At 37.0% G+C, this 27,665-nt stretch overlaps 1 protein-coding gene and 1 pseudogene across 3 annotated transcripts; both read left to right on the top strand.

Moving 5' to 3' along the window:
- The first annotated feature begins 508 nt into the window (after window positions 1-508).
- On the top strand, window positions 509-27,665 carry LOC149077301 (uncharacterized). 3 transcript variants are annotated; one of them, XM_089245068.1, is made up of 7 exons: window positions 509-659; window positions 18,426-18,521; window positions 20,604-20,662; window positions 20,963-21,058; window positions 23,931-23,963; window positions 26,084-26,122; window positions 27,422-27,665. In XM_089245068.1, the coding sequence occupies exons 1-7, from the start codon at window positions 602-604 to the stop codon at window positions 27,509-27,511; spliced, it is 471 nt and encodes a 156-aa protein (XP_089101194.1). In that variant the 5' UTR covers window positions 509-601; the 3' UTR covers window positions 27,512-27,665. The 3 variants fall into 3 exon arrangements, with proteins under 3 accessions (XP_089101194.1, XP_089101193.1, XP_089101195.1); XM_089245067.1 differs by lacking the exon at window positions 509-659 and adding an exon at window positions 7,967-8,051; XM_089245069.1 differs by lacking the exon at window positions 509-659 and adding an exon at window positions 9,913-9,955.
- On the top strand, window positions 24,630-24,748 carry LOC149077302 (5S ribosomal RNA; annotated as a pseudogene).

Below are 27,665 nucleotides of genomic sequence, written 5' to 3'. Positions count from 1 at the left end.
TCAAATAACTCTTTTCAATGTAGCATCTATATATTTAAACATATCAATGATTTGAATCTTGTCATAATGAGACATTAATGGTGATACATATAATATTACACGGCTTTTTTTGCATGATAGATGTTAAGAGATTAGCTATTCCTACAGAACGTAATAAGGAAGGAATAGTCCGTGGAATGACATTCGTGAGGCATTTCAACTGAGTAAATGCAACTCGAATTTAAACGAGTACAGCTTTTTAAACACAGATAAAAGTTATGGTTCAGTTGTAAGTAAACGATCACGTTTACGCATGCGAAAAAAATATAAAATAAATGCGTAATCATAACACGAAATAGGTATGTTTCAGTTCAGCTGAATACGTGTTTTCAGATTAACATAAGAAATATTTCAAGGAGCTCTAGACTAAGTATCACTGACTAAGAATCGCTGTTTAAGCAGAGATAAAAATTATCGATGAGATAAGTTAGAGAACACATGATATATGCTTTATAATTTTCCTATATATGTGCATAGGAAAATCAGCATGCATATATGCTTCCCGCATAGTCCCACAGTAATATAGGAACGTTTCGACGGGAGTTGTTAAATTGAAATAACGATGGGCTTTTCTCTGATTCTCTTTACAGCATTCTTAATGTTTCTTGGTGATCTAAAAGGCAAGTTTTTTTAAGTCTAAAAGGTTTAAGTTTCGGTGATCTAAAAGGTAAGTTAGAAGGTATATACCAAATTATGTAATTTCGTGCATTTTTAGTTTTTCTTTGTAATTGTTGGAAGAATAGGGGAAAAAATCTCTTTTATATAAAATCACACAAACTCGAAAAAGTGTAACATTTTTGTGGTCATTTCTATACAACGGAAATCGTTCACGTTTTTGTGGGACGGAAATTGGTCAAGATTTCATTCAACTCTTGAATATATCGGAAACTGTTCGACATATCGGGACCAAGTTATGTGTACGTACCGGAAACATATACAGGGTGAATGTAACATGTTCTGCCAAACGAAAGGGAGTGATAGACGAATGCAAGTGGAACATGATACACCCTACCAACCTTGTCCAATCTCGAACCGTTTTCGAGCTATGGTGAATAATCGATTGTGGAAAAAAATTGCAGTTTCAAAAACTGAAGTCTGAAAAACCCAAAATTATGAAGTGGCGTTACCATGATTACCGTATTCATCCATTCAATGCCTTAACAAGCTGCTTCATCAATCCAAGCTTAAGGTGAAGTGGAGGAAAAACGGTCATCTCTCAGCTGACAATTGGATCGCTCACAATTTTTGTCATGCCTGCTTCCAGAGCTTTATGGACAGGCCACTCATTCTGAATCCAGTGTTTGTCTCGAGCTCGGCTGCTTCACATGCAAAGAAATCATGGAAATTTTGTGAATCCGTACTGTTAACCAAGTAGGATGTTAACCATTTTCAGGTCTATACTAGTGATCCAATTATGTACAAACAATCTGCAAGAACTAAGCTAGTACATGTATAAGCCTTTAATCGATAGCCAGGGACCTTTGGTCACGTATCAGTAAACAGGGTGTGAAGTTAAGTACTTAGACACCCTTTATTTTTTGAACAATTGGCTATATATAAGCATATTTTCAATAAGAAAATTTATCCAAATAACGTGTCCATCTTTGATATGTCATTTATTTACTAGAAGTCATATATGTATCGACGTACAAAATTAAATTTTTTATACGGTACCCTTCCCCCTTCCCCCCGTCCTCCAATTTCTAATTAGAAAGGTGTAGCCCTGTTTTTTCTGATTCCAACACACAAAAATCCCACGTTTCTAAGTGCAATATTCACTGAGATATTCGAATTGGAAAAACGGAGGTCATTTGTGAAAAAAACAGCTTTAAATACGGGTAAAAAAACGGTTTTTCCGCATTTAATACTGTTTTGATCTTAGAAATGTGAAATGTTTTTCGTGAGATCGGAAGAGACAGGGCGACATCTTTCTAATTAAAGGTCAGAGGACAGGTGAACGTATAAAAAAAATTAAATTTTGTATCTGGGTACATGAACAGCCCCTAGTTAAATACATGACATATCTGAGATGGACATGTTATTCTGATACTGTTTTACTTGAAAGCGCTTCTATAACCAACGGTTCGAAAGATGAAGGGTGGTCTAAGGACTTGATTTCACACTCCAATGACTCGATTTCACAGCTTGCAGAGAAAAATGGATTTCAGATTTTAAATCGGTGATCAGAAAATAACTTAGATCAGTTGAAAAATCTCACGCAACAGAGAACAAAAAGAAATTTGTTACCCAGTGTTGCGGAATATTCTGAATCTCTTGGAGCAAAATTCAGATTACGAAAAAGAATAACCAACAATGCTATATTAAGCAACATTTCTGTTGAAATAAATCATTTCATATGAAAATTATCATGAAAATATGTCTGGCCTGTTGAGGATTTTTTTGCAATGGTAACTAATGAATACTTATGTAAAGTTGATAGACCCATATGAAAAAAAATCTTCCTCATTTCGAAAGACACAAAATTACTAATGATGATTTTACAATTTCCATATTTATTCATTACTGTTAAATTTCACAAAACTCCTGTCAAATTGAAATGTGTTACATGCATTATATTAAATGTTCAAAATAGTCAGGCACCAAAAATGTTTAAAATAGGCATTAAAAAAACGCATTTATAATTATTGGGGAAAGGAAAATAACTAAAAGCTGTAAGGATAATAATGCTAATATTAAGGATCCGAAGAGTGGAAGAAAATTGGCAGCACTCACTGAATCTACTGTTTCAATGGTAGATTATACTATCTGGCGTGAAAATAGAAATAAATTATAGCAAATACTTGGAAAATATATAGGGAAATAGTAAAAAATAAAGAGTCCACGCCGTTGAAAACTACAAGAAATTTACAATTCGGAATCAGTTCATAATCACGAGCCGGAAGATAACCTCGAGACAAAACAAAACTTTCGATCCGGTTATAACGGAGCGTTATAACCGGGATCCAATCAGCACCATCTAGAGATAGAGCACCTCTACCTCTAGGAGGTGCTGATCCAATGTATTCAATAACACACAAAAAAGCGGTTAGAAGTCCTTTTGGAAAATCATCCAAGTATAGAGTACTCAGTGTTTCTCGTCATTTCAAAAATATCAGCGTTAAATATTGGGAATAAAAAGTATAATATGAAAAATTTATGTATCTCGAACGAAGCGAACACACAGGCATTTAAATAAATTTTATGTCTGGTTAAAATTTTTACATGCCCTGGGCATGTCGGGTAATTCGTTCTGCCCCATTTCTACATTCAAAACACAATAAATAAACATTAGAAATAAATTACAAAGGTGAAAGCTTCTTAACGTTATTTCAATGGTCCCGGCTCATGAAAGCAGCCGATTTTTATTGGATTTGTATGAAAGCTACATTGGAATAAAATAAGAGGATGACTGGTTAAATCTGTCAAAATTCTGCATCCTCGAAAATTACCTCAATAATGGTATGGATTTATTCAGGCAAGTGACTATTTTACTTACCGTACACCAACTCCGATCATATATTTCTACACGTCAATTTCCAACCAGTGAAGTTGGGTAGAAATTGAAGGCTCCATCTATCGGTGGCCGCCCGATTATCGGTAGCTAAAGAACGTGTTTGTAATGTTTTTTTGCTCAGATTAGAACCCGTTGTTCTAGACAGTAAGCTTCATATTGGAAGACGAGCATCTTACCACTGTGCCACTCAGGTATAAAAGGCACGTGATTAGTATTCTAATAAGTACTACTTTATCCAGTGCTTTTGCCAATATTTTCCTATGCAGATGTAAAAAATTAAATGGATTCAGATACATATACATATATGCATATGACTTTATTCCTATGTCTATATGACTTAATTATTTCCAATTTTCAAAATTTTCATGATACTATGAGTAAATTACCACGGCATTACGGGGGTTCCCGGAAAGGAGCATTAATTTTTTCAAAGTAAAAAAGAAGAAAATCATCGTATCTCAGAAAGCACCATTAACATCTAGCGAGCAGCGATTTGGTGCCCCAGGGACTTACAATAAGTATTTTACATTAAAGAAAAAGATTAGCATATTATTACAAATGGAACTATGCATGAAGTTACGAATTATTTATATAGTGTTCTACACATTTTCCCATTATTTGCCTTATAAGAGATCCAGTGTTTTTGTTTTTTTATTAGTGCCCGAATGGTGATGCGTTTATTTTTAAAATTGATATCTTCTCTGTTTTTTTTCCAAGCTTCGCATTTATATATTAGCTGTTTAACATCACTGACCGCTTTCTCACAAAAGATACATTTGGGAGATCTTTTATGAAATCTTTTTTTGGTACACATCAAAGGCGCCATGTTGTGTCAGAACTTGATTGAAGTGGAAATCACCATCCTCAGTGACGCTTTTGGAAATATTCTATAGGTAAATCTTCCATTTGGTGAGCAGTAAAAATGTTGTCGCCAGTTTTCCATTATGTATTTCTTCACCATCTTTTTCAATTGTATCGACAAGATTTTAACGCATCTGTTTCAGGCTTCTCTGTTGCCCCATTCCCTTTTTGATCTCCATACTCGTTATTCTTAGGTTCCGGTTATGAGCCTTGACGCAAAAGAAAACTATTTTGCTTTTTTTCAGCTAAAATTTTCGTCTTGCGTATATTTTATCTTTGTCATTAATATTCCTTAATGTCTGTAATACTGATTGATTGTCACTATAGACGTGAACACAGTCTAATTTATTATTGTGAATGTGGTCTATAGCGTTCTTTACGGCTGCCGTTTCGGCTTTATTCACTCTACTGCCATTATTCATTCGTATCATGTCTACACAGACTATATTATTGTTGTTATAGTGAACTACTGCATAACCGACTTTATCAGCTATTTTTGAGCCGTCAGTGTATTTATTTTACTTTATTTATTTTTTAAAATAATAGTCAGAAAGAATAGCACTTCGCATACGGAGCCAGGTCGAAATCCACAATAGCGGAAGCAAATCTTGCGTAGAAGGCGCATGCAAGTTCTGATGGCAGGCTGTTCCATATTCTCGCCACACGCCATATGTATCCGTGGAAAAAGCAATCTCTTCTGCCATTGGTATTCTTATTTGGAAGCGATGCCTCCGTAGGCTAACGCGTCTGTCTATGATCTCGAAGAAAGGTTCTCTCGACTGTAGATGAAAAATTTGTTTGTTTATCTACCGTCCATGTTGAATGGATGGCTCTTTATCAGTTTCATTTTTGCTCCATTCTATACTTAGTAAAGTTAGATAATTTTATGAGACGGAAACCTGTTTTCGACGGAATCAAAAAATAGTCCCTTTATTACTTTCCCCTAGATTATTACTTTCATGTGCGTGTGTGTGCGTGTGTGGGCACCTTTATAAACTTTTATAGAAATACAAATACAAATACAGCGCCACAACAGGCAAAATGCCCAACGAGGTGGCTGATAAAAAGATGCCCATAAAAATATGGATATCATATGTTTCAAAAATACAGCAACCCCATTAAAAATGCAATTAACACAAATTACAAACAATATATACACATGATAAAATATTATACAATGCCCATAAAGAATACTTATGGTTGTCTTATTCTAAGAATGGATAGCTTCTCGATTTACCCCAACATGTTTATCGTATTTCTTTTTAAACGTGTCAATTGTGTTACAATTTACTACCTCCGGGGGTAAGCTATTCCATTTATTAACAACCCTATTAGAGAAAAATTCCCTGCGACACCATAACCTTGCATTGTCCCTCACCAATCGATACTGGTGTCCCCTTGTAAAAGCAGTCGATTGGCGGTGTACTAAAAGTTCATGGTCCATCCTATCCATCCCATTAAAAATTTTGAACACTTCGATCATATCTCCTCGACACCTGCGTTCATCCAATGTATACATATTCAAAAAATGAAGTCTCTCTTCATAACTCATGCCCTGTGTGCCAATAAGGACACGCGTAGCTCTTCTCTGCACCCCTTCAAACAATTCTATGTCCCTCTGTAGGTATGGTCTCCAAAACCTTACAGCATACTCCAGTCCAGGACGAACTAATCCTCGAAAAAGCGGAAGAATAACTTTAAGAGAACGCGAAGAGACCTTTTTGAAAATGAGACCAAGCATTCTATTAGTTTTTTTGACCACCGCTGAACAATGTTCAGAAAACCTAAGTTGCTCCTCAATGAGAGTTCCCAAATCGGTGACCCCAGTTGCATCCGGGATAGCGACACCATTCAATTCGTAAGAGAACCGTGTGTTGTTCGAACTAAAATAAGCGACCATGTACTTATCAATGCTAAACGTCATGCTCCATTCATTTGCCCATGCTGCAATCCTGTTTAAGTTGGCATCCCAAAGGAGATGTTCTCCTGAATTTTATTTCTCTGGGTGATTTGAAATTAAATTAAATTTTTTTCCTTGAGTATGATTGAAATATTTTTTTATAACAGAATCGGAAATGCAGTTAATCACATAGACTTTTATTACATTTTGTACGTCTGTTCGGGGATAATTTTTTTCAGAGAAGTCTCAGTTATTCGACTGAAACACTGCGTTTTGACACAACGACATTTTTTCTAAACCTTGGCAGTCAAAAACGACGGGTTGACTCGGCTTCTTGAACATCATATAAACGAGGTTCCACTGAACATGTTTGACGCTGCGATTTGCACATTGGCATGACCACTGCACAAAAAATTTCTGTACTTTGCCTTTTACGACTTTTTCTAATAAAAGAATATCGCTATTCGTTTAAAAATTCGAAGCTCGCTTTAATTCACAATCTTCACTAGAATCAGGTATAAAGGTGTTTCAAAAAAAAATAGAAAAATGCGGTAAAATGAATTTAAATAATCTATTTTTTTTGTTTCACAAATACTTTCTTCTTTAAAATACTTGATGGAAAATAGGATACAAAGGTATTTGCATGTGAACATAGTCGTTAACAGCGTTTCCTCTGAGTTTTGCACGTGCGTGACTGCCCACAGCTATGAATGCTGACTACAAAATTTCTATGAAACAACGTCCATTGAGAATACATTATAGAAAGAACTTCTTTATAAGAATCAGCATAAAAGAGAGAAGCTACATTACTGAAGCTACTTTGTGCATGTCTTTAGACGCATAACAACACAGCTAATGTGGCATTATTGTGCAATTATAAGGGAAATGATAAAATGATTTGCAACAACTTGAACGCGACAACAACATCTCACTTTCTGTCTGCTAGAAAGTTGGCGCATACGTGGAGGAAACCCTAAGAATTTAGGTCATTTGAGCTCCTCAAGAGTTTTTGTGCATCGTCCCCTCAATAATTCGTGGACATCAAAGCAATGCACATACCCTCCCCCAGCGTGCTTTATTTGAATTCCGTGAGGAAATTCTGGCATCCCTAGTAACTATTAATTTTTTGCTTTATCAGAATCCCTGAATAGGATAACCCTGGTGTCACTTGGTTGTCGTGAGCAACTTACATTCCAAAATTTCGAAATCAATGAATAAATACATAATATAAATTCGAAAAAGAAAACCAATAATATTTTCATGGGAGGCCTCGTGGGGAGGGGTTGATACGTTCATCATATTCCTGTCTTATATATATATAAATGTATGCAATTTCTTTCACTGCTGAAAAAAATAGGTAGTCACGTAGTGTTATAGCTCATTATTGAACATGAGACATCACTTAATAACTTCGGCTGAAGTTGGCGACATCCCTCAGGATGCATTAAAAACGATTCGTTCGTTTGCGACTTGTGAACGCAAGTTTTTCTCATCTTTTTGAGAAACAAAGTGTCTCTTCTGTTAAATTGTGAGTTCGACAAAATTTGACGGATAATTGAAGAATGATAATGCTAAAATAGCTACCGAGAAAATGTTTTTCATCAATTGCGATGTATCCATATAAATAAATGAGAAACACCGAGTCACTCAATCTAATAAGTACTTCAAATATCACGATGGCTATTCCTTCTCTGGTATATCTTACTCAAGTAATTTTGATTTCCACGTTTGTGAAAGGTAAGCCATCCGTTTAAAACCTCATATCTCAAGAAATATACTATTTATGCAAGAGCTTTTGACGTCTAACGATAATCGTTGATGTGAATTTTCGTCCAGGTTCGGATACCTCAACAACTGGACTGGTTGTACTGTACCGTAAGGCCCTTCTCAAACGGGGACACTGAAGTCACATAGATACCAGAGGGTGGTACCTTCCTCCCTAATAGGAGTGAAAAAAGCATAGCATGCCAAAATACCTTTTATTTGGGTACGAGCAGTGACGTCATTGCATATTAAAAAACTAGTTTTTTAAATTAACAATTTCGATCTAGCTTACTCTCAAGCAAAAACTTAATAACTTTGAAGTTCTTTTTTTTTATGTTTTTGTTGTTAACTTCTTTTAAGCTCAGTATATTTTTTTGCTTTTATCGCTGTGAAATTGTGATCACTGCGTCTAACCCACCTTGCCGTATGCCTGTAAAGGCGGGATGGCCCAACTTATTGATACTCTCATTTTCCTCTCAATTACTGTGACTTTTGTAGTGCATGAGTCGATTTTTTCTGGTTCCAAACAGTAGGAACTATCCCTATCCGAAGTGTGAGAGAGAATTTTTGACTTATAAATAACAGATAAGCAATGAAACCAAAAAATGTTGAAATATGATACAGCCATGTCAAAAAAAATTTCAGAACTAGTCAACGCACGGGCAATTTAAAAAATTAAAATTTAAAAATTATTGTTATGGTAACACAGTGGAAATCGTAGTCTACTTAACACTGGAAGGGCCGGACCATTGGTTATACTGATAAGGGCTCAGTCATTTTGACTGCTGCTGCTTCTTTTCAGCACAAGATACGTATTTAATCACACTAAATTTTCACAATAAAAAATAGCAAGCATCGTCTCACATGGTAAATTCATTAATTTTGAAGACATTTATTCCTGAAGACATTTGCCGCTGTGGTGGTCGAGTGGTTATAGTGCCGGACTCGTGATGCGAGAATCCGGGTTCGAACCCCACAGTGGTGGTCGGCTGAAGTTGGTTTTCTGTGGTTCCCAACTTCAAGGAGCAAATGCGAGCCGATCTCCCCGTTAAAAAGTCTCGCCACAGAGAGCATCAGTCCTACAACGGTAAATCATTCAATCATAACACTTCACTCATAGTTAGTAAAACTGGGGGCAGATGACAGCACTACACATAACAAGCATTACACAGAAACAAAAAAAAACTTTACGTCAGGTTTCACTACACTTACACGCACATTCCCGCATGTACAGATTCGTTGGGGGGTTCCGCGGCGGCGGCGGCGGGGGGGGGGGTGCATGTGTGGTGTAGCAGTAGTAGGTAGGGGCTCGGGGATCCATGATGTTCTTAAGTCAGCCACCTCGTTGGGCAATTTGCCTGTTGTGGCGTTGTATTTGTATTCAGTTGTATTGTATTGTATTTTTTCTTAAGCATACAGGGTGTCTACTTTAGGACCACTTCTTTTTACTGTATTTATCAATGTAACCTTGATTTATTTGCTAGAATGACAACATTCAATGTTGTTGCCAAAAGTACTAAAAATCATGTGAAAGTGATTATTTGAGTGATTATTTTTAGTGTGAATGATTTTTTTTCTCATATTAACCACTACAAAAAATCGTTTTACTTCCTCTAAAATTATGGTGTTGATTTTTTTAATATTTCTTTTCTTTTTCGTTTTAGTTTGTTATTATTTTGTTCACTAATAAATGTGTTGATTATAATTCATTATAAATTTGAAATATATCAACCAGCAATGGGTCTCTTGACCCCTTGGCTGATTTTGTTTTTTCATATCAGAAATTAAAACAATAAAGAGAATTGAATATCTACCAATCTATTTTAGAGAACCGCAGACAAACCATGAAATGAGCAAGGGAGCTATGACTGACAAAAGTGTGTAACAACCACCGATGAAACTGTACCGTATTTTAAATTGTATAAGTATGGTGACCATACGCCCTGTATTTCCCGTTACAGTTGCGTAGTCCTCTAGTTACCGGTTTTTGTTGATTCTCTGGCTGTCCCGGTTTTCCTCGTATTTTCAACTAAAACAACTTGATTTCTTATTCTTCAAATGAGCAATTAAAATTACCTTCTCAACTTAGAAATTATAATATTAGGATAATTAGGACTACAAATAAGAAAAAAAAAAATATTCACCTCACATACTTAACATGTTTTTTTTAATAATAGTAATAAATAATAAAACGTGATCCTCACGTATTCCCAAGAGATCTGTATGATCTGTCCAGGGAATTTGTTAGCGTTAGTAGACATCCATGCCCGAGCAGGGATTCGAAACCAGACCTGCACAGGTCAGAAGCTAGCACCCTAACCACCTTCAACTCACTGCAATTTGAAGTGGAGCTTCATTTTCGATGATTGGCGACTTTTCTGTGATTTAAGCACGAGTTGGCAACTTTGCTTACTTTTGGCATATTTTTTTGGTGATAATTAGCGTTGTCCTGTATTGTCCTGTATTCCGTAGCCCAATGTCCTGTATTTTTCTCAAGCAAATATGGTCAGCATATGTATAAATATCCCATTTCCGCTGAAAATTGGGCCCTCAAAATCGTGTCCGGAAAATTCACCGCCAGCAATTCACCGACAACAATTCACCGCCGGAAAATTCACCGACCAACAATTCACCGCTAGGAAAATTCACCGACCAACAATTCACCGCCATGCAATTCACCGCTAGGAAAATTCACCGCTAGGAAAATTTACCGACCGACAATTCACCGACAACAGTTCAATGCGAGGGAGTGAGCGATTGAGTTACTGAGTGAGTGAGTGAGTGACCCAGTGAGTGACTGAGTGACCGAGTGAGTCAGTGATTGAGCGACCGAGTGAGTAAGTGATTGAGCGACCGAGTGAGTAAGTGATTGAGTGACCGAGTGATTGATCCAGTGACCGAGTCAGTGATTGATCCAGTGACCGAGTCAGTGATTGATCCAGTGACCGAGTCAGTGATTGAGTGACCCAGTGAGTGACTGAGTGACCGAGTGAGTGAGTGACCGAGTAAGTAAGTGATTGAGTGACCCAGTGAGTGATTGAGTGACCGAGTAAGTAAGTGATTGAGTGACCGAGTGAGTGAGTGACCCAGTGAGTGACTGAGTGACCGAGTAAGTAAGTGATTGAGTGACCGAGTGAGTGAGTGACCCAGTGAGTGACTGAGTGACCGAGTCAGTGATTGAGTGACCGAGTGAGTAAATGATTGAGTGACCGAGTCAGTGAATGAGTGACCGAGTGAGTGAGTGACCCAGTGAGTGACTGAGTGACCGAGTGAGTGAGTGACCCAGTGAGTGACTGAGTGACCGAGTAAGTAAGTGATTGAGTGACCGAGTGATTGAGTAACCCAGTAAGTGATTGAGTGACCGAGTGAGTGAGTGACCCAGTGAGTGACTGAGTGACCGAGTGAGTGAGTGACCCAGTGAGTGACTGAGTGACCGAGTAAGTAAGTGATTGAGTGACCGAGTGATTGAGTAACCCAGTAAGTGATTGAGTGACCGAGTGAGTGAGTGACCGAGTAAGTAAGTGATTGAGTGAGTGAGTGATCCAGTAGTGACTGAGTGACCCAGTGAGTGACTGAGTGACCGAGTAAGTGATTGAGCGAGCGAGTAAATTGGTTAGTGAGTGAGGGAGTGAGTGAATGGTCAGTAAGTGAGTGAGGGAGTGAGTGAATGGTCAGTAAGTGAGTGAGGGAGTGAGTGAATTGGTGAGTGAGGGAGTGAGTGAATTGGTTAGTTAGTTAGTTTTTAACCTAGTAGTGTCACAAATGATTAAAAAATCCGATTGTTCCGATAACGAATTTATGATGAAGTATAGATTTGAAGACACTTGGATCGGGCGTCCTCTTCGTCGTGGTGGTCGTCGTCAGCCGCGCTTTGACATCGACATTTGGAACTGCTTTCAAGGAACGCGTAACGATTTCCCTAATACCAACAATTCTATAGAAGGATGGCATCGAGCGTTCCAACAGCAATTATCTGCTCACCACCCAGATATATGGAAGTTCATCGGTGCCATAAAAAGAGAACAGAGTTTGAATGAAGTTCGGATGGAGCAAATTGTAAGTGGACAAAACCATCACATTAGGAGAAAGAAATACCGGGACTCTGCGCAGAGATTAAAGAATTTAGTTGATAAGTATCATCAAGGATGTGACATTAAAGAATATTTGAGAGCTCATAATGTATCATTTTAATTATGATATCAATATTTGGGAGAAATGAATATTTTTCTCCCGTTTTTCCTTACATTTCCGTGTTATCTGTTTTTCTAGATTAGTAGATTGGAACCCTTTAATTATAAATATGTAAGGAAGGAAATCATGTCGAAAATTGTTAAATAAATACTGTATGTTTTGAATGAAAATTATGTCAGATATTACTAATTAAATATTATAGGTTTTGATTGAAAATTACCAATTAAATATGTATGTAATGAAAACTGTGAAAATTATACTTCTAAAATACTCCTCTAACATTGCCCAAAAAGAATGCCATTTTTTCTATCGTTTTTTGAAGCTGTGGTTCCGTGAGTTTCAGTTTTCGAAAATGTTATTTGTCACCCAAGAGGTTTTATGTCCAAGAATTGGATGTTTAAAACGAGATAATTTCATACGATTTTTGAACTCACGCATATAACTTTAAACAATATGAGGCTATGGCTTTCTTTTACCAGTTTTGCTGATGGAGAAAATTAAACTTATCTTTATATTCACTTTATTTCATTAATTTGTTTTCCAGCATCAGTAGTAGGACATAATTATATAGCCTCTACAAAACGAACTGCGTCGTAGTGAACTAATATGAGGTGGAGATCATACATAATCAGAGGTAAATGTTAGAAAATAACTAAAAGAACTCTAGAACAATATTCTAAAAGTGAAAGCAATACAGCCAGACTCGGTTTAACGCTGAAATCCCGCGAAATCTTCGATGTCGTTATAACCGAGTTTAACTGTATTTAAAATACTGGTTTTAATAGGTGTGGCATAATCAACAACCAATTTCAATCCACTGCTGGATGTAGGTGTTCTCCTTAGATTTCCCCTCAAACGAAATGCGATATTTTATGGAATTTTCGGAACTTCTATATGGTAATATTGCAACAAAAAATTAAACAACAAATTCAAGAAAACTTCGACTATAAACGAGTAAAACCGTGACAAAAGTCTGGATGGAGAAGAAAAAACAGAAAAACCGGACTGTCACGGAAAATACGAGACAAAATGCAGGACATGTGGTCACCGATGCTTAGACTAGATTTTTAAAGATTTTTAAAATCACCCCTACCAACAGCGAGCTCTAAATCCACCCCCGTCTTCAACATATAGGCTTGTGTCATCTGCGAATGAAATTATTTTACCGTTCTACTTAATTTTACATAAATCATTAATATAAACTAGAAATAATTATGACCCAAGGGCCGATCCTTGTGGGACTCTTTTCATTATATTTTAAATGTGCTGATTTTACCATTTATTATGGCAGCTTGTTTCCTATTGTAGTAATATGTTTTAAACCAATATAGTACATTACCTCATTTGCCTGCTGAGAAGTGTTTTTATTTGTTAGAATATTTAAATCAACATAATCGAATGTTCGTTTTAAGTCTAAGACTGTAAGTCAAATGTCAAAATTCAATCCCCCCTAATAAAGGGGGGGGGGGTTCAAAGGTTATATGGAGTAATCATCACTGAGCCGAAATCCCCGAAGCCATAAATATAAAATTTAGTAAGCATTATATTTTGTTACCAGTTGTTATCCGCGGCTTCGCTCTTGTGTGTTTTTGCAATCTCAAAATTACTCTCACCTCATAACCCCCATGGGTGATGAACTTTCAGAAATCCTGTCTTAGTGTGTATGTACATTATAAAATATAATACTAACTAAATTTCATATTTATGGCTTAAGCGACTTCGGCTCAGTGCTGATTGCTCCATATAACTTTTGAAACCCCCCTTAGGGGGTTGAATTTGGAAAAATCCCTTCTCAATGAGTCTATATTACAATATTGATCTAATGTCATATTTATAGCTTCAGCTGTTTCTTCTCGGCATGATTTCAACGTTGACCCCCCCCCCTCCCCTCTTATGACGCCCTTAGGTTGTCAAATATGGAAATACCATTTCTTAGTGAGTAGTGAGTCTTTACGTCGTGAAAAAAACTATTCACAAAATTTGATATTTACAGCTTCAGCGGTTTTGGCTCGGCGATGATGAATCAGTCAGGACATGGTATTTTATATACAGTACTAGGGGGCTCTGCCCCCCCCTACCACCTTTGGCGGCCAACCCCCCCCCCCTTTTCTCTTCATAACATATCTTGTTTATTTCGTTTCACTTCATCAGCGTGCCATGGAAAGGGACACGTGAAAGCACCAGCTTACAGAAGAAGCGAATTTTATAATAATAAAGCAACAAAAAACAAATGTGATTCATCAAGTAACCCCAGAAAACTTCCCCATGGGGGTCCCCAAACTCCAATTCGTTGAATTGTAGTGGGGACCCTGACTGGGTTTATCTCGGGCTACCGATGTGTTGCAAATTTTACAATGTTAAACAACAAAAATCAATGAGATTCATCCAGGGACACCCGAAATGAAACCTGTAAACTTTTCCATGGGGCCCCGACCTGAAGGCTTGTCGGACATACCCCCTGTGAGTGGCCACCAAAATTTTTAATTTTTATCAATTTTAAAACGAATAAAATCCAGGGCCCACATCCAGTAACGGGGACCCAATACGCAGATATTTAGTGGGGCGCCCAGACACTGGATTTATCTCGGGCTTCCGCTGTTGAAAATTCTACAATGTTAAACGACAGAAAAGAATGAGATTCATCCAGTGCCCCCAAAATGAAACGAGACCCCTGACTCGGAAGCCAATCGGGCATCCCCCTGTGAGGGCCATTGCAAATATTCATTTTACCAACGAATAAAATCCAGCCCCCCCCCCCACGCAATTACCCTTGACTGAATTCGCAAATTTTATGGGGTCCCAGACTGGATATACCTTGGGCTTCCACTATCGCAAGGACCCCTGGAAATGAAACCTTTTAACTTCCCCATGAAGGTAGATGTGCAATCCCCCGGGTACCCCGACCCTGTATGTTGGGAGCACTGGTGACATATGTATATTTTACTTATACATACCTTTCGGCATGACCCCCACGAGGGCAGGGCTGACATGGGCCGGAACGTTTCTTATCGCTTTTTGATATTTTCCCACTATAAATTAAGCACAGAGGGGCCCGTGAAAAAGCTGGTTTGGGGGCCCGCCATCTATTTCAGCTTAGGGGACCTGCTGTAGGATGTGGGAAACTCTGGGTACATGCACATTACTTGGTCCCGATGTGTCAAATGGGTTCCGATATATGCAAGAGTTAAATGAAAACTTGACCCCAAAATCGTAACCGACTTCCGTAACACAAAAACGTAACAGATTTCCATCACTCAAAAAACGTCACCGACTCCCGTAATAAAAAAATCGTCACTAATTTCCGTTGCATAGGAAGTATATATATACGTATATAGTAAATATAGAGTACATATACTAGATACGCACTAAGGCGGGATTCCTGAAAGTTCATCACGTGAAATCGCGGGTAACAGCTAGTTCATCATAAAAAAAATCCATTGGTTACTGATGATCAGCGATGTTTTTTATAACATCAAAGTGATAACACGAGATGATTTTAAGCATTTTTAGGAAGTTAATTCATCGCGTATCCACTTACTTTATTATCTTTTAATTCTGTTATTATCCCTTTTAACATTCCATTAGAAGGTTCTGAGTAAAACCGAGTTAATGGAATTTTGTTGAATATACTATCTTGTATTGGGCAACAGCAATTTGTAATTTATACAAATACAAGGCCACAACAGGCAAAATGCCCAGCGAGAAAAAGATGCCCACAATAAATATGGATGTCATATATTTAAAAAATACAGCAACCCGAATCCGTATCATCTGAATTTCTTCTCATAAAGTCATTATTTAAACTTTCCGCCATATCTTTAGGATATGGCACTTACTCACTCAATAGATCACTCACTCACTAGATCGCTCACTCACTCGCGGACTGACTTACTCGCTCATTGAATCAGTAACCCACTCGCTCACTGAATCACTTACTCACTCGGTCACTCAGTCACTCACTGGGTCACTCACTCACTCAGTAACTCAATCGCTCATTCCCTCGCTAACTGACTCGCATCGAACTGTCGTCGGTGAATTGCATATCGGTGAATTGTTGGTCGGTGAATTTTCCTAGCGGTGAATTGCATGGCGGTGAATTGTTGGTCGGTGAATTTTCCTAGCGGTGAATTGCATGGCGGTGAATTGTTGGTCGGTGAATTTTCCTAGCGGTGAATAGCATGGCGGTGAATTGTTGGTCGGTGAATTTTCCTAGCGGTGAATTGCATGGCGGTGAATTGTTGTCGGTGAATTTTCCGGCGGTGAATTGTTGGCGGTGAATTTTCCGTAAACCCCTCAAAATAGCAGGGAGGTTTCTTACACATGGGTAGTATTATAGATATACCTTTCCAACATTTTCCCAAATTATAAGTGGTCCAAAAAATAAGAGGGTTCCTTGTACACGAGGGTTTCTTATGCATGTTAAAATGCGCTGACTTTTTTTATTAATTACCATATTTTTAGTTTACATGAGATTTTCCCTTCCAACAAACAAATTTTTAAATTTTGGTTTTTGATTCGCCGGTTATATAAATCAGCTGCTTAATAAAATCAAAAAATGTAAGGATGTGAAAGTGGTTTTAATAAGTGGCAAGCATTTTGATTAGATCATGAATAGAAAGAGTGAAAGATTTAACTCTCAATATTCATGAGAAGTCAGTCTTAGAGGGATTTTTCTCTATATTTTTTTAGTGATTTTTCAAGATGGCGAAGTAGCCCTCATGGTGAAATGTTTGCTGGCGACGTTTAACAATAGATACATTTAATCGTGCTGGAACCCGTTGGTGTAATGGTTATAGTACGAGACTCAGATACCGAAGGTTGTGTGTTCCATTCGGTCTTAAACCCATGTCTTTGCTGTGATTTACTAAAAAATGTTTCCTTTTTTTTTTTCTAATTTAATCAAATGCGGTTCACGTGCATCGAGAAGACAATAATAATGGCTCGTGAAGCTGGGCCCAGCTATCATTTACTGATTCAATAAAAAATGCTTTCATTCTTCGTTAATGAACTTTGGAATTCAGTTTCGCCCAAAACTCTGCCTCTCGTGACGTCTTGCTAGCTTTTTTTGCTCGCAGTAACCAATCACCGGCATGCTAATTTTTCATGTGTTACTAAGGAAGTAGGGATTGTAATTACGCGTCCCGGTCTAATTTTCCCTCGTGTGCCGAAAATGACCGTTGTGCGACAAAAATGATCAAATGATGATTTTTCAAGAACAAAAATATTGAAATAATAGTTCGAATATATACAAACTCAAGAACAACCAGTACAGAAATCTTATTGATCTAATTTTACACAGGGTGTGCTGCACGTCCCAATGCGGCCTTTATCTCATTAACTGATCGTCATAGAGATATGATTTCAATTCAAAAATTGATCAAAAAGTGTTCAGAAATAACGCTGTAGCATATTTGAGAGTGAAATTACACTGTCGCAAAATAAAAAGTCTAAATTTTTATACTGTCCCCCTTATCTTCCAGCTTCTAATTAGAAAGTTGTTGTCCTCTTTTTCCTGAGCCAAACAAAAAAAAAAACCAAGTTTTTAATTGCAATATTCACTGAGATATTTTAATTGAAAAACCATAGCATAGTTGGGAAATAACAGCTAAAACTAACGGGCAACGCTCCTGTCCCTCATTTATGCTATCCTTCCCAACTTTTCTCCGATTTTGAATTCGAATATCTCAGCGAATATTGCACGTAGAAACATAAAATCTCTTTTGTTGAACTCAGAAAAGACAGGGCAACAACTTTCCAACTGAAAGTTGGAGGACGGGGGGGGGGGACCTTTAAAAAATGTAGATTTTTCATTTTGTTACACGCAGTATTTTCACTGCAAAAACTGGTACAGGGTAATTTTTTTAACGCCTTTTTTAACAATTCTCAAATTGAATTTATACGTAGAGAACAAACGGTTGATGTAATAAAGGCCGCATTATCACTTACAAGACGCTCTGTATATTCGTTAACAATCGAAACTATATGTTGAAACAGAGATTAGTTATAAAAGTCTATATAGTAAAGGTGTTGTAAGAGAGAAGAAAAGACACAACAATCAAATTGAATGAACCTTGTGATTGCAGGCAAAAATTTAATTGCATGAAAAATTATAATTGAAACCATATGAATTGTCAAGAAATATATATTTCTTGACAGGCATTTCGGCAGACCAACCTGGAGGATGCGAAGGTTTTCACAAACCTACACTCAAGAAGGAACAGTTCATCAATATTCTCAAATGTGTTGCCAAATGTAAGTTTCGTTTCACTGTACGGTCCATTATTATGATACGATTGCTTCCGGAAAACACTGTGTGTGTCGGTATATCATTACAAAGTCGTGTATCCGGAAATTTATAAAAGTGCAGAATTGATGAGATTTCGAAATCAATGAAAGATATACGTAATTCTAGTTTTAATCAAAGATATAATATCAGAAATAATCACGTAATTAATCAGAAATAATCACGTAATTAATCAGAAATAATCACGTAATTAATCAGAAATAATCACGTAATTAATCAGAAATAATCACGTAATTAATCAGAAATAATCACGTAATTAATCAGAAATAATCACGGAATTAATAAAAAATAATGTCAGAATTAACCATTTAAGTGGTTTTCAAAATTTTCCTGATCCGCATTACAACTGCCACATTGGAAATTAAAGCGTACTAAGAACCCGAGATAATTCAGTGTGACGGGGGGAAAAAAATGCAAATCAAGTTTGACGAGACATTCGGGATTGCCACTGTAAGGGTTAATCAGCGTTAATATTTCAGAACTAATAAAAATTCAGAATTTATGTGTGAAAGAAATAATTTCAAAAATTAGTGAAGAGTGGCCGTTCAAGTATTACACGTCATCATCGATGGGGGATGGGGGGGTTTCCGATTTGCTGACTTTTGATGACAAGGGGGGGGGGAGGGGGGGGATAATGCTTACGTCATCAACCACCCTTTATGAAAATATGAATTTGAATTGGATTCAGAGGGGCAGAGCTGATGACGAAATTTTGCTGACAAGGGAGGGGAGGGGATCAGCGTTTTGCTGACTTTTGCTGACAAGGGGGAGGGGGTCAAAAATGGCTAAAGATTTGCTTACGTAATACTTGAACGGCCCCAAACCTTAAATGTTTGATTCAGAGCCCTGGCCAAGGTCCCATTGCCTTACCCATTAAGACACCCCTAACTGGTTTCAAAAATTTGAGTTAACCAAACACAGTCGACGCAGTATATAACGACCCCCTCGTCCTCGTCCTGTCGAAAATGGACGTCGTATTGGGAGGGTCGTTATATCGAAAGGAAAGCATATATGGTAGTCGTTATATAAAAACATTTGGGACTTATCCTACCAGTCAATGGAATGGTCGCTATAACGTGGGGTCGTTATAACGAGCGTTCACTGTACTTTGTTTCTTAGAAATATTCAATCAACTTCTTTCTAAATACGAAATGGATTCATGAGTCGCGGAGTTGATATTTTTGTGGGGGGGGGGGGCAAAAAAAGGATAAGAACCCTTGCAGTAGAGCAGTGTTTCTCAACCGCCGGGCCGCGACCCAGTACCGGGCCCTGATATGATTCATAGCGGGCCGCGATTAATTAGCCGCTTCATATTTCCTCATTCATTTTCCGTTGGTCGGGTGTTTTGTCGGGCCTTTGACTCAGATCATTCATCCTTTTGGTTGCTTTCTCACATGGTTCCTTGCTTTATGGGTCACTCTTTTGATCATTTACACGTTTACACATTCTTTTTTCGGTCATTCACGTGCTTTCACTCTCTCTCTCTAGGTCACTCTTTTGGATATTCGCATGCTTACCCACGCTCTAAGTCACTATTTTTTCGCACTCTCGTGCTTGCAAACTCTCTTGGTCATAAGGGCTCCAAAAAATGAATGAAACCGGTCCGCGGACTTGAAAAGGTTGAGAACAACTGAAGTGGAGTATCTATGTAACGAGAACATCTATACAGGCCCGCAACTATATGATTGATCAGCTGGGGCAAGCACGCATTTTGAAGCTTTCTTGTAATGTTGGAGGAGAGGTAAAAGTGTGAAATTTGCGCCCCACGGTACTTGTGGCACCAGACCCGCCTTGTCCCCCACCCCTCTGTAGTTACGGCCCTGAATCCATATAATATAAATTTTTAAAGTAACGCTAAAATTTTTGTTTATTGAATCTGCATTAAAAATTGTTTCCTCATTTGAAAAAAAATGTATTTATTTATTTATTTATTTATTATTGTCTGGAACGAACATTTTTCGTTATATGAAGATCGGGTATAGCTGGAATTTATTTTAGTTAATTTTGGAGATAAATTTTGCGTTTTTCAGCGGGGAATAGAGCCCTCCAGGGAGATTTCTATCGATGTGAGAATCAAGAACCGAAGAGGGTATGAATTGCAATTTATTCATAAACATTTGATATCTGACAATTTTCGTTATTTTTAAATCACTTCCAAAAGACAACGTTAAAGAGGACTTTAACGTTGAATTTCATAGTATTTGAAAATTTCGAAAATAGGTATTTTTAGAAAATTTGCATGTACCACCCTCCTTAATATTACTAGCGATTCCAACAGAAATTTGTTTTTGTGTTTTCTAAAGAATTACAGGCCAATCACCATCCGTAAATGATAAATTCAATCAATAATTCCATTATTTAGCAATAATTGTGCGTGTTTGTTCGATAGGTGCTCACCGCAATTCGAAGATGCCAGAATGAAATCGATCCTAATCAAGACGTATATTACGATAAGTTGGCTGAAAATACGGACAATGTCATCAAGGTAGAAAAGATTTTATTCGATGAATGATAATGATTTTTCATTTGATGCACAGTTTGGTATAATTTAATTTGGCATGATTGTATGTAGTTCTCAGGGGTAAAGTCGTACTTACTCCAGGGGGGTATAAAACTTTGGACACCCCTCTATCTTTGAACCGTTGGTGACAGAAACATGCTTTCAATCGGTAAAAGTATCGGAATAACGATTCCGTTTTAGATAGGTAATTCATTTAACTATGAGCGTGTATGCTCTAGGATGCAATATTTATATATAAATACACCCGGCGATTAAAACTTTCTAATTTAAGTTCCAATTAGAAAGTTGTTCTAATTCCAAAAAATATTCCAGGTTTCTAAGTGCAATATCAGAAAGGATATTTGACTTCCCTGCAAATTAGGAAAAGACTAGCATATACTTAAGGACAAACCGAAGACAAAAATTAGGACCATTCTTTTGCAGTTTGCTAAAACTTTTCCAAATTCTAAGATGTCCCCTTAACCTTCAAAATCGGCAATATCTCAACGAATATTGCACTTATATATATACATAGAATATTTTTGTTACGCTCAGGTAGGATACTTTCTAATTAGATATCAGAGGACAGGTAAAAAAACAATAAATGTTTTATCTCAGTATAATATATGCAGGGCTCCTATTAGAAGAAATGATACATGTAAAATTGGCTCATCATTTGGATACTTATCTAAGCCCGGGATTGCACTATGAAAGTTTGATAAAGATTCTTTTATAAAACTTGAAAAATGCCACCAATGAGTGCATTGGTTACATTGGCACGAATGTAATTGATACGATTATTGGTTGTTTTTCCTAAGTTTGATAAAAGTTCTTTTATAGAACTTAAAAAATGAAGCCAATAAGACTATCGGTTACATTTGCGCGAATATAACCGGTACGATTATTGGTTGCATTTTCAAGTTTTATAAAAGAATTTTTATCAAACTTTTATAGTGTAATCCCAGCGTATCACTAACGGCTCAAAATATAAAACGTTATGACTTTAAACCCTGTATACAAGGTGTCCTGTAAGTGAAAATGTGGATCAACCATCTGATCAACCGTCCGTCCTAGATGTATGATTAAAATTTAAAAAATCCTCAAAAAATCGTTCAAAAATTACCCAGTACCAGTTTTGAGAGTGAAGATACATTGCGTCACGAAATAAAAAAAAATCTAAATTTGTGTATGTTCCCCTTGTTCTCCAGCTTCCAGTTGGAAAGTTGTTGCCCTGTCTCTCTTGAGGCCAACAGAAAAAACCTCAAAGTTTTTAAGTGCAATATTCGCTGAGATATGTGAATTCAAAATTAGGAGAAAAGTTGGGAAAATACAACGTAAATGAGGGACAGGAACGTTTTCCGTTAGTTTTTGCTGTTCTCTCTTAACTTTCCTCGGGATTTTTAATTCAAATATCTTAGCGAATAAATTACACTTGAAAAGATGGAATTTTTTCTGTTGGCCTCAGGAGATACAGGGCATAAACTTTCTAATTGGAAATTAGAGGACAAAGAAATTGTATAAAAAGATTAAGGTTTTTATTTTGTCTCTCACACACTTTCACAACACTCAAAACTCTCAAAACTGGTAAAGGGCAATTTTTGAACGCCTTTTGAGCATTTTTCAAATTGAAACTATACCTCTACGGCGGACGGTTGATGATATGAAGGCCGCATTAGCACTCACAGGACACCCTTTATAATAAACTAGCCATAATACCCGGCGCTGCCCGGGTTTTCTTCAATGAGGCTTTTTTGGATCACGTGATATCTCCCTCTCTTTTTCTTGAGGGACATACAAACCGTGTCCAAGTTAACCAATATGGCGACCTGCGCGATTCATGAAATAAACAAATCTAGATTTACACAGAAACGTAGAAATGAATATATATATTTCTTTTTTTAAGGGGCGCTAGGTATTTCGATAAACCTCCACCCCCTGAACTTCAAGTTATCCATCTGTCTGTTCCAGCTTCCAAAAATCCTTAGTTAAAGCTGTGGAATTTTTTCGATGCACTTTCACGGGCTCATAACTAATTTTAAAATATCCTAACCCACATGAATTTATGCAAATAAATATCAAAAGAGACAATATGGAGACATTAATTTTCATACTTGAGAAGATATAAATGACATCAATGATATTGCTCGAATATCCAACTCAAAAGTATAGGTTTGGCTAATTACTTTCATATTTAATCTCCTGGGCTTCGTATATCTCTAAGCGAACTGAATATTTCAAAAATCGAGAATTCAATACAATTTTTAAAATTATTGATGGGACGGAAAATCCCACTAATTTCCGCATTTCTACAGTAAAATCGACAATTTTAGCACTGATTTCTATGAGGATCACCCTTTTCCTGACTCTCAAAGCGATGCTGATGATGATTATGACGTCTATTCAAAAAGCCTCGTTACTGAGAGTATATTGAAAATGTGGCAAACCATTATAAAGGCATAAACTATTATACATATACTAACAGGATTAAAGAAGTGACAAACGGTTGTAAAGGCATATACACGTCTGAAACGCATTGCTAGGGAACCACGGTAACCAAAGTAAACGTTCGGAAAGTGATTGTTGAGTCCCAAAAACCATTGTGCCGGACAGTTTTTTGCCCATTTGGGGCATTTGCCCTAGGCTGGCGAAATTTTAAAGTAGCCTATCGTTGAAGTCGGGTCCCATTTGGTATATATGCAAAATTTGGCGACGATCGATCTAAAATTGTAGATTTGTATAGAGAACATACACACACACAGACACACACACAGAAAATCAATTTTATATATATAGAAACTATGGCATGATTTCTCTTACATTTTAAATATCTATCAATCTATTTATTCTCTTTTTTCAGGTTTTCCAATGTGTTGCAGACGAAGTCGGAACTGTGAGTTTTTCAGTATAACATATTAACACTGCCAGGCAAAAAAAAAATATATATATATTGTAACCCGTATTATTGCACCTATATATACACTGTGCCTCAAGTAGAATATTGGTCTCAAGTAGAAATGCCTGGAGGAGTTGAAGAGTAAAAATTTCATTCAGGACTAAAATAATCTACTTCAAAATTTTAGATAATTCTTCGTAATAGAGTTATTTTTCACTGTTTTTCATTTAAAAGAAATAGCCCTCCTTTTACAAAACTACCCGAGGACGTTTCGGAGAGGAGTGAAATTAATCTTGACACGAGTCCCTTGGATAATTATGTAGATTAGAGCAGCGGTTCTCAACCTTTTTTTTGACCCACGGAGCCCTTTCCAGCATGTAATTTCTATGGCGGAGAGAGAGAGAGAGAGAGAACCGGAGGCCTATTTTTTATTTATTCATCAAAGTTTGACTTATTTTTATTATTCAAACATATTAATAATTTTTTTTTTCAAATTTACTGGTTTTTTTAAATTTTTCTCGAGCGGCCGGGGAGCCCCCTGGAAATTCACACGGAGCACCGGTTGAGAACCGTTGGATTAGAGACTTCGTTAGATTGGGGGAAAGACTTCCATCAATGACAATCTAGAACAGTGTTTCTTTATTAGACCTTGCCCTACCAAAAGCCAATGGCTATACTATACTGAAAACACCGGTTATCGTCCGATCACCGAAGTTAAGCAGGCATCGGGCGCGGTTAGTACTTGGAAGGGTGACCACCTGGGAACACCAGTGCTGTTGGCATCACTTTTTATTCCCCCGCAAGGGCAGTTGAATTTTCTCTTTTTCCAAAAATTCATCTTCACCCTACCAAAAGCATCTCTGAGATCTTGATGTCCCCCCCGTCAGGACCGTAACTGGAACATTTGTCTGTTAACCCGTTTCTTGTAATCGTTAATCGTTATTCAAAAATGTAATTCTAACCTATTCGTGTCGAGAGCCAAAAAAACTCACTTAGTCAAATGCAGCAGTTCTTGACTAGACATCCTTGGAGAAACTTGGGGGGGGGGTGTTTCCTTTCTTTTAAACCGAGCACAACTCCGGTCTATCGCCATGGACAATTTATAAGAAATTGGGTTGTGCCGGAAGTGTAAGAGTATGTACCTAACAGGGTGAGTGTGTGAATTAGTGCTGCCATCTCTATTTCAAATTGTGAACTCACAAGGCTCCAGCCCTGGGGCTCGTCATGATTTTCACCATTTTTTTGCTTTTTCACGCTATAAATTCATCATAAAGGGACCCGTGAAAGTGTGGTCGGAGGGCCCGCAAAAGATCCCAGCCTAGGAACCCTGCTCTAGGATGTGGGGGCCTTGAACCCCTCTCATCTGTGATACTTACAGATAATAGAGTAGGTACGAAGCAGATTTGAATTTTTACCTTCACCTACATGTTTTCTATCGCTCTTAGATGTATATAGTAGAAGGATACATCACCATCACAGAGGTAAAAAGAACTACTGTTTTTTTTCGTAGGGTTGCAACAAAGCTTCGCGGTGATATGGAGAGAGGATAGAAAACAGACAGAAGTTTTTGAATTTTGGAAAGTGTTTTCCTGGAGTTTGGATCCAATATTACGTCCTTGATCGTAAAGAAGTTAAGATATTGTATTACCTCATAACAATAATGTCAGGGTAATCACGTGTTTAATTTCTGTAAAAGGTGAGCCAGTAAAGTTCAAGGTGCTCACCTTTTTCTCCGGCCAGTCGTTGTATTAATATCACTTGTTTGGATTAGTGATTTTCACAATTGCGTTTTATGAAGTTTAATGTATATCATAATATAATTTCTTACTAACGTGGATCAAATGCAGAATAAGGTCGACATTATTTGATTTGATTAATGGCTCCCGTCGTAAACATGCCATTAAACTCTGGTTTGACTCCTCTTCCTTCGAATATCCGTGAGAGTGAGCTCATAGTAACTGTACTACAACAAATCTATATAATTCTATAGCTCACGGGAATTATCTTGGCGAAAAAGCTTGGCCCAGGAAATTATTCTCGGGTTACCAAAGATTGATCATATTCTGAATGTTATTCTATATTTTTCTGTGCCGATCTCAACAGGATTTTTTTTTCAGCCCTCAAGCTTAGAATTAAGAAAGATGGTGGATTTTGAGGTGAGTGCGAACTTTAAACTGTGGATTAAATTATCAAGCAAGCCAGCATAGAAAAATTTAATGATGGCTGCATTCCCCAAACCTATTGTATCAGAATTATAGATAATCCTCAACGATGCGTTTTTTCACAACTTGTGTTTCATAGTAATCTATGACCGAAATGATCTTGAACAATTTCATTCGCCTAATTCTTAATTTCAGTTAACACATTATCACAACTAAATTCTAAAATGAAGATTTTTCAGAATTATTCCTCTTCAGTGTGAACTTAAACTTTGGATTAAATTATCGATTCCTGACGGCCGTATTCAGAGTTTAACTGCAATCGTTGGTTAAAGATTTAGAGATCAGCACGGATTAGTTAAAATCCTGAATTTAATCAATCCCGTCGATCTCTAATCCTTAAACCTGCGATTGCAGTTAAAATCTGTCGGTGAATACGGCCGAACCTATCCTAGCAGAATTATAGATAATCCTCAACTATGCATATTTTTGATTATAATAATAATCTATTAACGAAAAATGATTTTGAACAACTAATTCCGGTAAAAAAAAAAAATATAATTTCAATTAATATATTATCACAACTACCTTCCACAACGGAGATTTTCGGAATTATTCCCGTTCGCGTAATTTGGATGATCTATATTTGAACTATCGGCGATAAAAATCAAAAAACGGGTTTCCTTGTTCGCATGTCAGAAATAGATGGAGAAAAATAGATCCGTGAAGGAGATTTTTCACTCAGTTCTAACCTTCACTTTCTCACCCTTTCCCATTTGCTCTTTCTTTCTCTCTAGAAAGATGCATTATATGGGGGAAAGTGGGTAATCATCAAAGGGGGTCACAGGAGTATAGGGATATTTCGTCCCTTATCGTTGAGGGGTTTCATAAAAATTTACTCGATTGTTTTTAACATATTTCTTATTGAAATTATCAACAATGAATTTGGAGGAAAAACGGAACTCTCTCGAATGTTCTGTCTAGATCTGAAGAGATAATTAACTGTAAAAAAATCTTAGATTCGACAGGATTTGAACCAAGACCCCCGTTCAGCCTAAAATCGGGGCAATAAAAACGCGAATAACCTATTTAAAAACAATTGTCAACGATCATCGCATTATGTATCACTTCGGATTAAAATATTTACATGCTTGTTACACTGGATGACTTAATTTTCTGAAGTTTTAATCAACACATAAACATTTCTACCACATTCGTAAAGATTTGATTAAATGTATCAAATAGTTCAGATATACATCATTAATAAGCTTTCTAATTTGTTTGTTATAAACCCAGGACTGTATTCGAAAACTAGCCGGGAATGTTCAAGATTGCCTTGGAGATATGTGGCCATCCATTGATCTCAGCAACTACAAAGACGCATAACAAGCGTTCAATTCATTCAAAAAATATAATAATACGGTACTTCGTTTCAGATATATTGTATGTTTTGGATTATAAGGTGGGGAAAAAAAGGGAAAAAATATCAAACAATATATCATGTTGTTATTTTTGTTTCCAATAAAGTTGACGAATATTT

This window comes from Pholcus phalangioides, unplaced genomic scaffold, assembly GCF_987345545.1.
Source record: "Pholcus phalangioides strain wild (caught in Gottingen) unplaced genomic scaffold, Ppha-v1.0 ptg000015l_1, whole genome shotgun sequence".
In the NCBI taxonomy this organism is placed as follows: Eukaryota; Metazoa; Arthropoda; class Arachnida; order Araneae; family Pholcidae; genus Pholcus; species Pholcus phalangioides.
The sequence above is the reverse complement of the archived record's forward strand: the minus strand, read 5'-3'. Positions and strand labels throughout refer to the sequence as shown.

Excerpts from the sequence above, each read along its gene's own strand:
- LOC149077301 (XM_089245067.1), top strand. The coding sequence starts at position 7,991 with ATGGCTATTCCTTCTCTGGTATATCTTACTCAAGTAATTTTGATTTCC. Across the intron at positions 18,522-20,603 it reads TCTCAAATGTGTTGCCAAAT|CGGGGAATAGAGCCCTCCAG; the intron begins GTAAGTTTCGTT and ends TGCGTTTTTCAG. Across the intron at positions 26,123-27,421 it reads GAAAGATGGTGGATTTTGAG|GACTGTATTCGAAAACTAGC; the intron begins GTGAGTGCGAAC and ends TTATAAACCCAG.